Source organism: Beta vulgaris, chromosome 9, assembly GCF_026745355.1.
Source record: "Beta vulgaris subsp. vulgaris cultivar EL10 chromosome 9, EL10.2, whole genome shotgun sequence".
Taxonomy (NCBI): domain Eukaryota; kingdom Viridiplantae; phylum Streptophyta; class Magnoliopsida; order Caryophyllales; family Amaranthaceae; genus Beta; species Beta vulgaris.
Genome location: NC_079210.1, coordinates 17,115,601 through 17,128,572, shown reverse-complemented (window position 1 = coordinate 17,128,572; position 12,972 = coordinate 17,115,601). Strand labels below are relative to the sequence as shown.

The 12,972-nt window shown below is 35.2% G+C and overlaps 2 protein-coding genes across 3 annotated transcripts; one reads left to right on the top strand and one right to left on the bottom strand.

Moving 5' to 3' along the window:
- Positions 1 to 209: 209 nt before the first annotated feature.
- Positions 210 to 6,677, top strand: LOC104903102 (SNF1-related protein kinase regulatory subunit beta-1). Its single transcript, XM_010691091.4, has 4 exons — positions 210 to 706; positions 2,147 to 2,325; positions 2,399 to 2,561; positions 6,134 to 6,677. The coding sequence occupies exons 1-4, from the start codon at positions 524 to 526 to the stop codon at positions 6,452 to 6,454; spliced, it is 846 nt and encodes a 281-aa protein (XP_010689393.2). The 5' UTR covers positions 210 to 523; the 3' UTR covers positions 6,455 to 6,677.
- A 496-nt stretch (positions 6,678 to 7,173) lies between these two features.
- LOC104903103 (calmodulin-7) lies at positions 7,174 to 12,466 on the bottom strand. Of its 2 annotated transcripts, XM_019251725.3 has the most exons (4): positions 12,287 to 12,466; positions 10,468 to 10,837; positions 8,631 to 8,738; positions 7,174 to 7,408 (listed from the first exon to the last, which is right to left on the bottom strand). In XM_019251725.3, exons 1-4 carry the CDS (start codon positions 12,360 to 12,362, stop codon positions 7,405 to 7,407), a joined length of 558 nt encoding a protein of 185 aa, XP_019107270.1. In that variant the 5' UTR covers positions 12,363 to 12,466; the 3' UTR covers positions 7,174 to 7,404. The 2 variants fall into 2 exon arrangements, with proteins under 2 accessions (XP_019107270.1, XP_048492364.1); XM_048636407.2 differs by lacking the exon at positions 8,631 to 8,738 and having other exon boundaries at positions 12,287 to 12,465.
- Between the last annotated feature and the right edge of the window lie 506 nt (positions 12,467 to 12,972).

Genomic DNA, 12,972 nt, shown 5'->3' with positions numbered 1-12,972 from the left:
TCATTTTATTTTAAAGAAAAAAGAAGAAAAAAACTAGTTCCAAGACAAAATTACCCAATAAACATTTACTTAAATATATATTTTTGTGAAATCCTAAAACTCTTTCCATTTTCCTTAATTCTTGTGAAAAATGAGAAGTGATCACTATATTATGGGACGGAGGGAATATGACACCAATGAGGCAATGACATATCTAACGAGTGGTAGATTATTTAATACCCTCCCTAGGGGCTAGGCTGTCTGAAAAGAGTTAGAAGTTCCAAGTTCTAATCCAACCCACCGATTTGGTCGCCGGCACGTCATTGTCAGTCCCGCGATAATCCCACTCCATCTCAAAACGTTGCAACTCCCATCTCCTTATCACTTCGTTGAATATCTCTCATCCATTACAAAACCATTAACACCAATTTCTTATTTCTCTGAAATATTATTACCAATAAATTTTTATTGGGACCAGTACTAAAATTCTGATTTACAGATCTCATTCAGTAATCAGTAAGATTTGTTTGAGTAAAACTAAGATATGGGTAATGCAAATGGAAGAGAAGAAGACGGAGGAACCAATCATATTATTAACAATAATAATGTAAAAAGTAATAATAATGTAATAAATGTACCTGATTTTATCACTTGTTCAGACACAATGGGTAATTCTCCTCCTGAAAGTCCTCGTCGTTCTCGATCGCCTCTCATGTTTACTCCTCAGGTTTGTTTGATTTATTTTTCGTCGTACTTTGATTTGGGTAATTATTGATTCTTAATCTTATTGCAAAAGTCAAATGTTTCTGATCATGATGTTGTTTATTTTATTAGTTGAATATGATGATTATCTGTAATCTGAGCATAGCTGGGAAAGGTAATGATGTAGAGGAGATTGAAACCAGGTTGGGTTTTCTCGGAGATAAAATCTTGACTCATAAAGCCGACCTCATTTTTAATGGGATTAAAAGGGTGTGACATTGTTGTTCTTTTAATTGTTGGGTATCCCTGTCTTCCTTAGTTAAGTAGGGTGAACTGGCTTTGATTGTCCCGGAATCCTGTTATCAGTTTGGTTTAATCACTCGTGTCTGATTATATTGTCCCGGAATCCTGTTATTAGTTCGCTTTGATGGCGTGTGTCTGATTATCTCTGCACTTGTTACCATTGTCATTTTAGAGATTTACCTTGATGTTTGTCTATTGTTAACGGAGTCATATTTTCATCATCTTCAGGATTTTGAGTTATGATGATTTAACTTCTTGTTGTTGGCCTAGAGTTTTTAAGTACTAATGTGTGAGATTAGATTTTATAGCACTATTAAATAATCCTGAAACATCACATTTTGTGATAGTTACAACAGTGTAATGGATTAACTTGAACTAATTAGCCATCTTCAATTACTGAGAAAAACTGGATTATTGTTCTACGGTACAATCACCAAACTAAAACTTTTATTTATTTATTTTTATTAAACCCAAACTAAAACCTTTCAACAATAAAGAAATGATGATAAATCAATTTGATACACACTTGTAGAATTTGTGATTAAAAAACACTCGTAGCTTAGACTCTATCCATTTGTTGATACTGATGTAGCAAATATTGTCAAAATTTAATTAATGTGATGATGAAAGCTAAACATAAGATTCATAGTTATTTGAAAAGAACAATACTCATGTAAGAGATTAAAGGAATCATCATACTTTAGAAAAAAAGATGCATCATAAATAGTTTTATACAAATTATTTGGTTGTGTTTCAAGATATGAAATTGTCATTTTGGGATAATGGGACGTAATGTATAGTATATTTTATTGACGAGTTACTTAATTCAATAATTGTGGGGTGTATATCTTGTCTTTAACTACTTTTGTATTTCCCACAAAGACCAATATGAGATTGTAGTTTATTTGGTTAGTGTTTTTGTATTTCAAATGAGAGGTTAAGGGTTCGAGTCTTTCCACATAAAAAGTTGATACTTCATAGACCTTGAGACAAATTTAACAAGATCCCATATGACTATGTTTCTCCTAATTGTGATAAGTGTTTGCTTGATCTTATGTGGCTGTTATCATTCATAATGATCAGATGGGGCAGTAATGTAAATGAGTGCTTGAACATCTGTTTTATCCTCATCCAAACTTATATGTATAATAATGTTTTGCAGCTTCCTGTGGCTCCTTTGCAAAAGAATGAGGGCACTCTATTTCATAACGACAAGTGGCCGACAGAACGGCCCGGAGCTGTTGATCGGCCTCCTGAGAAAGGAATTCCTACTGTGATCACATGGAGTCTTGGTGGCAATAATGTTGCTGTGGAAGGATCCTGGGACGATTGGACGGCAAGGTAATCATTGTAGTGGCTAGCTGGGCATGCCTTAAAGATCAATAAGTATATGATTTCATTATGCTTCTTACAGAAAGACTCTTCAAAGATCAGGCAAGGATCACGCTGTGCTTTTAGTTCTACCATCAGGCATATATCATTACAGATTCATCGTCGATGGTGAGACACAGTATACACCGGATCTGCCTCATGTTTTTAGTGAGATGGGACATGTTTGTAATGTCCTTAATGTCCATGTAAGTATCATTTTAATCTTTGAAAGTTTCACTGAATGGTGCGGTGTGTAATTATTGTCTGAAGTCTATTTGGTTTGTGTTGGCACTTGGCATTGCAATCGGCAGTCAATAATATATCATTATCTAGATCAAGATACTGAGCCTCTCCCATGAAGCAACATATTTGGTCCTAGTTATGTGCTCTATATTCCTGAGCATGTAGGATAAGAAGTATTTCTTTTTCGCTATAAAAGCTTCTTGCTCACTAGCTTATGCATTTGAATTTTGGAGTACAACAATTATGTGTCAGATGCTTCTTAGCCCGAGGAATGCATAGGGACGAAGATTTTCAATATAGTAATCAGTTCCTTTATTGGAGCATTTAGGATACATCTGGTCTAGGTAGATTATAGTATTGAAACCACTAATGGGAAAATGAATTAAAGAGAACCTTGTGCGGACTGTAGAAAGTAAATGGAATTTTGATGTACTCCTGTCTATCTATCAAATTACTCAGATTGAGAGTAACTTATCATTCTATCAAACCATTCAAGACACGAGGTTTTTAAATTCTTTTTGCATAGATGATCTGGAGAGAGTATGATCCAAGATTAATGTTTGGCTAGTTAATAACTTTCACTTTCTGGACCAACGTGGATCTACCCTCGAAATTCTCTCCGCATTTTGAGCCCAGTTGAATAAAGTCAGAAGATGTAACATAAAGACACAGTTCTCAGGATACCTTGAACACCCTTTATCTTGATGATGATACAATGAACCCTCATGGCTCCACCTTCCCCATCAGTCATTCTCCCTTCCAACAATCAGTTGCCCCACTTTTTGTCTCTCCCCTTTGTTTCCAACAGCCCTTGAACACTTAGACCTCTTACATTTCCTCTGTTTTCTTTCATTATGGCATTTTCTATTTTTCCCCCAACCTGCTATGCCCACAACCCATTTTTATTATCAGTGTCACTTATAACCTTTTGTTGTCTCCATATTGTATGCACCCATGCAAGCATCTGGTTGAAATCTTGCTGAAGTCAATCAATAGCATCTTAAGCCTGGGATAGTCTGACTGCACCTTTATGCTAATTATTATCCACTTTAGCTGTATACTTTGGGAATCCCCCCCCCCCCCCTCCCTCCATCTCCACCCCCTTTCCCTAGATATGTCAGGAATACCAGCCATATTGGAGTCTTTTTATCCCCAGCATTTGTTTTGCTGACTTTAAGTTGGCGTCAATTTTTTTTTTTTTTTGGAGGAGGTTGGACTTTTTGTGATTATTGTTGTCTGGAAGAGAAATATCAGCAAAATTGTGCATTGGAGAAGCTTTACCATACAATGGCAGAAACTCTACACTGGCATCATCGTATCGACATTTCAAAGTTTATGTTCTATTGTCCTCGTCTGGAAGAGCAGCAAAACTACATTTTCTGATGATGTGGTGCTGGTTGCATTGATCATTTAGCCTTAAATTTGTCAGCTATGTAGTATAATCCTAGTCAAAGTTGTATACAACATGGCATAAATAAATAAATGGATTTACTAGAGTTACATGACATGATCTTCCACAAGTGAACTTGCTGAAGTTTTTTCAACCCCTCTACATATCATAGAGGGGAGGAGGAGTTTGCAAGAGGAATGGGGGGATGGTGTAGGATACGCATAAAGAAAATATGTTGTTCTTACGCCATACTGAATGCCTTTGTCTTAATGGCTGACCAGAGTTACACAATTCATGGCTGACCAGAGTTACACACTGCTTTTGGAAATTTTGGTTTTCATCATTTATTTCATATAAAATAAGTCACTCCTTCTTACTACTAAGGGGTCGTTTAGTTCACGATATGGAATGGAAAGGAAATGGATACAAATAGAGGAGGGAAATGGTAACAAAAATGGTTACCTTTATTGAGTGTTTGGTTCAAGCAAAGGTAAAGGAAATGAAAGGTAACCATTAACTTCAAGTAATGGATATTGTTACTTGAGTGGGAGGGAAGGTAACAAATTGGGAGAATCCATTACCATCAAGTAATGGTAAGGGATTGATGAGGGGTTGAACCAAACAAGAAGAAAAGGAATCGGTAATTGATTCCGTTTCTTGAAACCCAAAAATAGTGAACCAAACGACCCCTAAGTGTAATTGCTTTTTTTTTTTTTTAAGATTGGGGAGCTTCACTTTTAGGTAAGCATTGTTATTTGTCTCTCATTAATAGTCTATTCACAGAGTTTGAATGGGGGCTGGGCTGGAATGGGCCAATGCTAGAGCTAAGGTTTCATGTGCTCTTTTGTCTTATTAATTGTCTTCGTGAATTGTACTTCCTCCATTTTCACGAAATTGCAACAAGTTGACTTTTGCACTATTCACATTAACATCTTTGACCTTATTATTTATCTGAAAATTAAAATAAAATGTTATCATATAAAATGTTATTCAATTATTCTCGTTATATATTTTTCTATTACTATATTGTTACTTATAGATAGTTAAAAAGATTAATGGCAGCGTAAAAGTGAAATTCTTGCAATTTCTAGAAAATGGAGGAGATATATATTCTCGCTTTCATAGATTCAGGTTGGCCATCAAGTTTTCTTTCCTAATCCCCCACCCACCCCCCCACCCCCACCTATGGAGGAGATATATATTCTCACTTTCATATATTCTCGCTTTCATAGATTCAGGTTGGCCATCAAGGACTTATCAAACTGCTAAAAAGTTGACTTGATATGCATTATATTTCCTCTAATTTTGTATCTTGAAGATAAAACTATGTATGTGACTTTCTTTTCTTTGTTTTTTCACTCACCTTTGGTATTCATAAGATATCATCAAGTGTTTGAAAGGCATCCCACAAGTGTCTTATAAGTGTCAAATTTTGAAATATAGGGTATGTCATTTGGAATGTGGAGCACATATTGGGGGTGTGTCTAATGGGTGTCCATGTCCAATACTTGTTGGACACAGCCACCCATGCAAAAAGTAGGTGAAATAAAAGCTCCCTCTGCATAACTCTATCCATTGTGTTTGAACCTTGAATAGATATACGAGTTATCTTCTCTTACTGCTTCATCATAATTTTTATAGTTTGACTACTATGTAGTATATTCACGCAAGAGGATTGCATTTTGGAGTTGAAATTTGTAGTAGCATATACGTTGCTGCCGACCAACAAGAGTTGGCTCAAGTGGTAAGCAGCTTAATGTCGCTTAAGGGAGGTGTCGAGTTCGAGCCTCACCGTATGCAGAAACTCTTGTTGGGAGACTCACCCACCAAAGCCAGGTGTTAGACACGGGTCGGACTCGGATGTAGTCAGAGCTTTGCTCCGGTGAACCGGGTGGGCAACCAAAAAAATACATTTCTGCCTTGTGGGATAGTGGGCATTATCAACATTCATTCTAAAATTTATAATATATAGATGAGCTTACATAAATGAAAAGCTTTCACTTATCTGCCTGGCCTTTTCAAGTATTTTCCTTGATTGTAATTTCAGGGCTCTTAAAGTATTAGAAAACAACCCCGGAAATATTACTCCAGATTGTAAAAATGATCATATATATCCATGTTCAATGTATATTCATATATGTGCAGGACTATGTACCGGAAAGCCTGGATAGTGTAGCTGAATTTGACTCACCACCATCACCAGACTCGAGTTACAGTTTTGCATTACCAGGAGAAGATGAATTTGCAAAGGAGCCAATGATTGTACCACCCCAGCTACAGTTAACAGTCCTCGGTATGCAAAATTCAGATGAAGCTGCTTCTTCGAGGCCTCAGCATGTTGTACTGAACCATCTTTTTATAGAAAAAGGTTGGGCTGCTTCCCAGTCAGTCGTTGCTCTCGGTTTGACCCATAGGTTTCAGTCAAAGTACATCACTGTTGTCCTATATAAGCCAGTTAGAAGGTAAAGATGCCCACCTTTTTTTGTTTCTTTTATCTTCTGTTTGTTGGATCCTCTATCATATCTTTCTTGCTGTTTTTTTTTTAACTTTACCAACTTCCCCTCCCCACTCTTTTTTCTTCTTCTGGGTGGGTGTCAATATACCATTACCATGTAAGTAAACTAACGTGTGAAAAGTAAAACTGTTAAAATAGTTGTACGAATACAGGTCCCCAACCTGTCTTTTCTTAGTCCTCTTTCGTTGTGGGAAGCAAATTAACAATAATCTTGCAACTCAGTCAATAGGTTTCACATATTTTTTTAATATGTTGATCCCCTAGGCTCTTTATGCCTTCCGAACATCAAATATACATTCTCATTACTGATGGCAATTACAAATATTCGGTTTGTTTATGTCGTCAAGCTTGATCTCCGGTCATGACTTGGCAAATTCTACTGGTTGTATCAGCAAAAATGGCTTCCGAGCCCTAGTTTAGTCGTGAAAATTTTGTGCCTTAAACTAAGGCCTTGTTAACTTCACTTGAAGTAAGGTGAATTTGTCTAAATGAGAGGCTGATTAAACTTTGACCATGTCAGTCTGGCACTGTCCTTATGTTTTCTTTTTTTTCTTCTTTTGGTCAGTTTTAGCCTCTAGTAAAATCTTGTAAGATTTTTCTTTTTTGCTCTTCTGTAAGCATGTTATTTGATAAGGTTTCACTTTGCATTACACCATTCTTAGTTTACAAATGAAGGTTAAAGTTTGACACCGGTGAATAAAAGAGGTAAAAAGAAGCTAAAATGAGCTAGGAAGAATTTGCGATATCAATACAGCAACCCAACTGCATACTTATAGTTCGTGTTGATCTCGCCGCGAAATGCTCACAAGGATGGTTATTTTTGCCCCTGTATCCATTGCAACACGGTTTCTTCAACTTGAATCATCGATACTCTTGTCTTCCAACTCATTCTTCGGCCTCTTTATCTGTAGTTGACATGCAACTAACTCGTAAGAATTGGCCTATAACATGAATTGCTCACTATCACCTTCAACCATTGTCACTTATATTCTAGTTTTATGCATCGTCATAGCAGTCTTTCCCACAATTTATAGTGGAGCGAAAGGGGTCTATAGAAAGAATCGGGTGCTTAGTTGTGTGAAGATAACCTTTGCGATAGGCAGAGGAATAATCGAGTGGGAAAAAGGGGTAAAGGGAGTGGGGGGGGCAAGTAGTTGAATATAAGAGAATTAGGTGCTTATGATATGCAATTTTTTTCGAATGAGATTGGTGGCCATACAATGTAGGGTTAACAATATCTAAATGGCATTTAATCCAAGATTTTGCACTAAACAAGAAAATTCGAATAATACCAACATTTGTATATATTGTTTTTTAAAAGGCTAATATTTACAAAATTCAAAAAAGGGGAGGGGGGATTTGCACCTGTGAACCTCGTTCACAACACCTTAATCTTAACCACTAGGCCAAGACATCCCTGGTATTAATATCTCAACTTAACATATGTAAAAATGTATTCCTATTATCTTAAAACTTTACTCTTTGATTGATATTAGTAATGCTTAAGATTTTTTATTTTCATCTTCAAACGTTTATCATTATACATTGTATTGCATTAGACTTATGGGTAATAATCCTAAGTTTTGGAATTTTTTTCTTTGTTAAGCAAATTTAATTTTAATTGTCAATAGTAACCTTGTGTTTATAGTTATACTTGAGAACGTGGCACTAATAACCATCTTTCGTCATCTACAAGTCGGTAAAAGGGTTATCTACAAACTAATTAAGGTTTTCAAATCTATAATGACATAAGTTTCCTTACAAAAATTATTTTTTCTTTGTCTCTCATTAAAAACATATTTCAATCCCACTTTTTAATATGAGATGAGCAAAAATAAGTTATTTAAAGGGAATTTATGCATATTTAGACACTAAGAACTTTAGTTTGTTTGAAAATGACTATTTTAGCACTTGTTTTTGAGGAAAAATGGTCCAGAATTGATAATGCCCAATTCTCAAGTATAATGATGAGTACGAGGTTATCATTGACAATTAAAACTAGATATGGCTACCAAAGAGAAAAAGCCGAAACACATAATTGGCACTAATAATTTTCCTAGATTAATTTGATAGGAAATGTAAGCAAAATAAAAATATGAGAATGAGGAATAAAGAGTAAAGACGCACTCATTGTTGGAACAAAGCCATGATTTACATCGGTTCCTCCATCGACGCTTTGGCTTTTGTTGTTTGGCTATTTGCTTTCGATTCACTTCTACATTCATTTTTCTCTTCCTGTATTGCATAAGTCAGCAAGTGATCAACCAATATTTCTCATAGCCATACTTGATTAGTGTCTGTCTCTAACCATATATATCTCCCAAATAATACGAAAAATATTATTACTATGTGCTGATATGAGCATGATATATATAGCCTTCATTTGCATCTTTTACCATCCTCTCCCCTTTTTCCAGATATTATTTGCACATTTCTCTTAAATGGGTGATTCTTAAAAAGATAAAGAAAAAAAAATCATAGAAATCTAAGAATAAAAATGCTTTTTCAAAATTGATTTTTAAACTATCATGAAAAACGTATAAAATAAGACCCAAAAAAATGTTAGGGTTCTTTTTTCCAATGAAGAAAGAAGACTTTTTCGTTATAACAACGATTACAAATCATGAAGGAATGGCATCGCACAAGTAGTAAGAACGCTCAAAGTCTGATTGGACTCTCATTCATAAGATATTCTTCACCCACCCAAATCTCAGTGCTCCTAAATAAGGAATATTTCAAAGCAAGTCAAGGATATATGAACTTTTTTGCAAAGAAACAAAATTTGCTATTTGCTATGACTTTTTTTTTTTTTGGTACATGAAGAATGTTAAAATATCCTTCTCCAAGGGAGTACTAGAGGCTTTTGACTTACGATTACCAGACATGTTTCCAGAAAAATGTGTTCCCAAGACTCGCATGAATTGAGACTTCAGATTTTTATATTAAGAAACATCATTCAATATATAATGATGAATTTGAACAAAAGTTCTGAACTTAGAAATTGGAAATTTTAAAAAAGTATTTTCATAATTAATGACACATAAACATGACATTTCAGATTAAAATTCATACAGCCTCAAAAAATTCAATTGATAAGTTGCTACATTTCCTTTTATCTATACTTTCCAGACATCCTACAATATTCTACTTTATCCATTCTGTAATTTTGCTTTGACATTTACGTGCCAATGAATAACTTTGACAATTAATATCATTAACTAAGACATAAGTTTAGATTATAATATAATTAATTTTTAAAAATATTATTGAGAAATATTCAAAAACATATTAAATTAGCCTTTTCGAAGTGAAATGGCAAAAATAACGCGATAATTATTTCTAACTCGGAAGAGCCACTACCTAAGCATGCTATTTGGCGCGGTAAGCTGTTGAGTAAATCCTACGACAAATGCTTTTAAAAATGAGAAGTCGTAATGAAGTGCACAATATTTAACATCAAACCTTGTCACAGGCTCACAGCCTCTTCTGCAAGCACACATGTGCACATGTGCACATGCCAAATAGTCAACTTTACTTAATCAAAGTGAGTGACAAATTAATAAAAGAGATAACCAAAGTAGGAAACTAGGAACAGTTCTAAGCCAAAAAAATATTGGTTTCGAAATATAAACAAAATTTAGTCACCCAAAAGCCATAAAATTTAATCCAATTGTTCTAAGTTCATAATACCAAAGTTTAAAACTTAATAGAGCTTAAAAAAGCAAAAGACTATCAACCCCGAAACTTCTAGAATTCGGGACAGGGGCAGACAAGCAGATAGCACAAAAGATTTCACCTACACCATCAATGCAAGCAAGAAAAACAAACCACCACCAAAAAAAAAACTATAAATAGTGCCATGAGTTTTATCCTAGAGGAGATAGAATTTGGAAAATCTCATCTAACTTATCTGCCCTGTCCTGTATTAGTTCAAGGGTTTGAGTTAAGACTCGATGATTCTCACTTGGCCATCATAACCTTGACGAATTCCTCATAGTTGATCTGACCATCACCATCCACATCAGCCTCACGGATCATCTCGTCAACTTCTTCATCTGTCAGCTTTTCACCAAGGTTCGTCATCACGTGGCGAAGCTCGGCTGCAGAAATAAAACCATTTTGATCCTTGTCAAAAACTCGGAAAGCTTCCTTCAGCTCCTCCTCTGAGTCGGTGTCCTTCATCTTCCTCGCCATCAGATTGAGGAATTCGGGGAAGTCGATTGTTCCATTTCCATCAGCATCGACTTCATTTATCATGTCCTGGAGCTCTGCTTCAGTTGGGTTTTGTCCAAGCGAACGCATCACTGTTCCAAGTTCCTTGGTGGTGATACAGCCTGTAGGTGAATATAGATTAATATTATCGCTAAACAAAGAAATGAAAAAAAAACACAATCTAAAACTAGCATTAACCAGATGTAGTTAAGAAAATAGCCTCAAAACAGTACAAAACAAGGACTCTCACAACTCATAAAAGAAGTGTTAACATATTTAGCCTAAAAAAACACCCGCATAAATGAAACAGCAAAGAATGCCAGAGATTGAGAGCTTCATAAGGTACGCACCAAAAGAGAGTACCCAAAGGTTTTCAGATGGAGAGAATAGTATAGTTCAGTGCCTTCTTTAAAATTCATGTAAATCAGATTCTTGTGACAGTCACAGAATGCAATCACAACATACCAGAACCAAATGCTCAAGTACTACATACCAAACACTTGAACCTCAGAATCCATAAAATATATAAAGAAAGAAAAAGTTCAAAAACATTACAGATTACACAAAGATGAAAAATCGGACATGAATAGTAAGTACCAAATACAAAGTAATAATAATTTCACCTTCACAGATGGAAATATTATAACTGCAACTGGCAACAACCTAATATGGCGACAAATTTAGAGGAAACATATAACTAAACAAGAGGACCCATTATATCCCGTGCTTCGTTGTCATTACCAAGCAGAACATGTGAAAATGCACACATAAACAAGTCTCCTTCAAAATGGTAGAGTAGTATTGTCACACCATAGTAACATTAAGGCAATCTCAACACCATGATCATTCGAATCAATTCATTGCAAAGTAAACAGCAAAACAATATAAGATTAAAAGTTAGGACAATAACCTTTGCATCTCCCTCTCTCCTCCCACACATACTGGAATGGAGATGGAAAAGAACGTCTACGCTAGATTACATAAGCAAGAGTATCAAAAATTAAGTACCTAAATCGAATCGTTTTGAATACCAGGCCAAAATCCCCTACAAATATTAGCTAAATACCCTAAGTGAAGCCTGCCTGATAATATGTATGATCTTAGGGTGTAAAATTCAAATCTAGCCTCATCACAAAACAAAAATGGTAGTAAAAATATACGCTTTTACAAGATTTGATTCACTAGATTATCATGTTACATTAGCTTCCACACAATCAATGCAACCCACATAGAAACCAAACATAACCTCACAAATCAAAAGAAACCAATTACATGTAAAATTCACACAAATTTCCCTCTAAATATCAATAACAAGATCTAAATTAACTAAAACATTAATCAGATCGGTAACAAAAACAAAAATCAAACTACCAATCACATTTTCCACCCGTAAAAAAACAACAAAAAAATCCAAGCTACATATTGTGGAGATAAATCAAAATCATAAATACCCAGAACGAGATCTGAAGCAAAAGAAGGAAACCCATCTCGGATTAAACAATACGATGCAAAATTAAATACGATAATATACGAAATAAAGGAAAATGAAGAAGAGATGAAAGAAATCAAACCATCTCCATCTTTGTCAAATAGGCTGAAGGCTTCCTTAAATTCAGAGATCTGATCGTCGCTGAGTTGATCGGCCATTGTTTAGAGGAGAGAGAAAGAGAGATCGTGAAGAGAGAGGAGAGGAAAAATGGGTGAAAATGAGGGGCGAGGTTTCTGAGCTGAATGGAAAAATTGGGGAGAGGGTGTATATATAATGTCTTGAATTAATGGAAGGAGAGAAACGACAATGATAGCGAGAAGAAAGGTAGAAAAGTCGGGCCCAAAATTATGAGTATATTTGCAATATGGAGTTTGGTATCAGATGCTTCAGCCCATATGGTTATCAATCCTGTTTTTGTGTTTTTCAGATTCCATTATTGATTGATATGAGTGCCATTGGAGGTGGCGAACACGTCGTGTTGTGTTGAGTTCGTGTTGGATTTACGTGTGAGCGGATTTGATCTTCTTAATTTTGACTAATGTGTTAGTTAGATCGTTAACAATCCTAAATCGTTGCTATATGTATTTGCTTGAAAAACTTGTCGTTGTTATTAAAGTAGGTCATTGGACTTGTTCGTTAGCTTGTTTACTAAACATATTGTATATAGGAACCACATATTTAACATGAAAGAAAGTGTATAGGATGTAGCATGTTACATCATATTTTATTGTGTAACAAAATGAAAATTGAAATGACATGAACCATACA

Excerpts from the sequence above, each read along its gene's own strand:
- LOC104903102 (XM_010691091.4), top strand. The coding sequence starts at position 524 with ATGGGTAATGCAAATGGAAGAGAAGAAGACGGAGGAACCAATCATATT. Across the intron at positions 707-2,146 it reads CTCTCATGTTTACTCCTCAG|CTTCCTGTGGCTCCTTTGCA; the intron begins GTTTGTTTGATT and ends AATGTTTTGCAG. Across the intron at positions 2,326-2,398 it reads TGGGACGATTGGACGGCAAG|AAAGACTCTTCAAAGATCAG; the intron begins GTAATCATTGTA and ends TGCTTCTTACAG.
- LOC104903103 (XM_019251725.3), bottom strand. The coding sequence starts at position 12,362 with ATGGCCGATCAACTCAGCGACGATCAGATCTCTGAATTTAAGGAAGCC. Across the intron at positions 10,838-12,286 it reads ATTTGACAAAGATGGAGATG|GCTGTATCACCACCAAGGAA; the intron begins GTTTGATTTCTT and ends ATTCACCTACAG. Across the intron at positions 8,739-10,467 it reads GTCAAGGTTATGATGGCCAA|GAAGAGAAAAATGAATGTAG; the intron begins GTGAGAATCATC and ends TATGCAATACAG.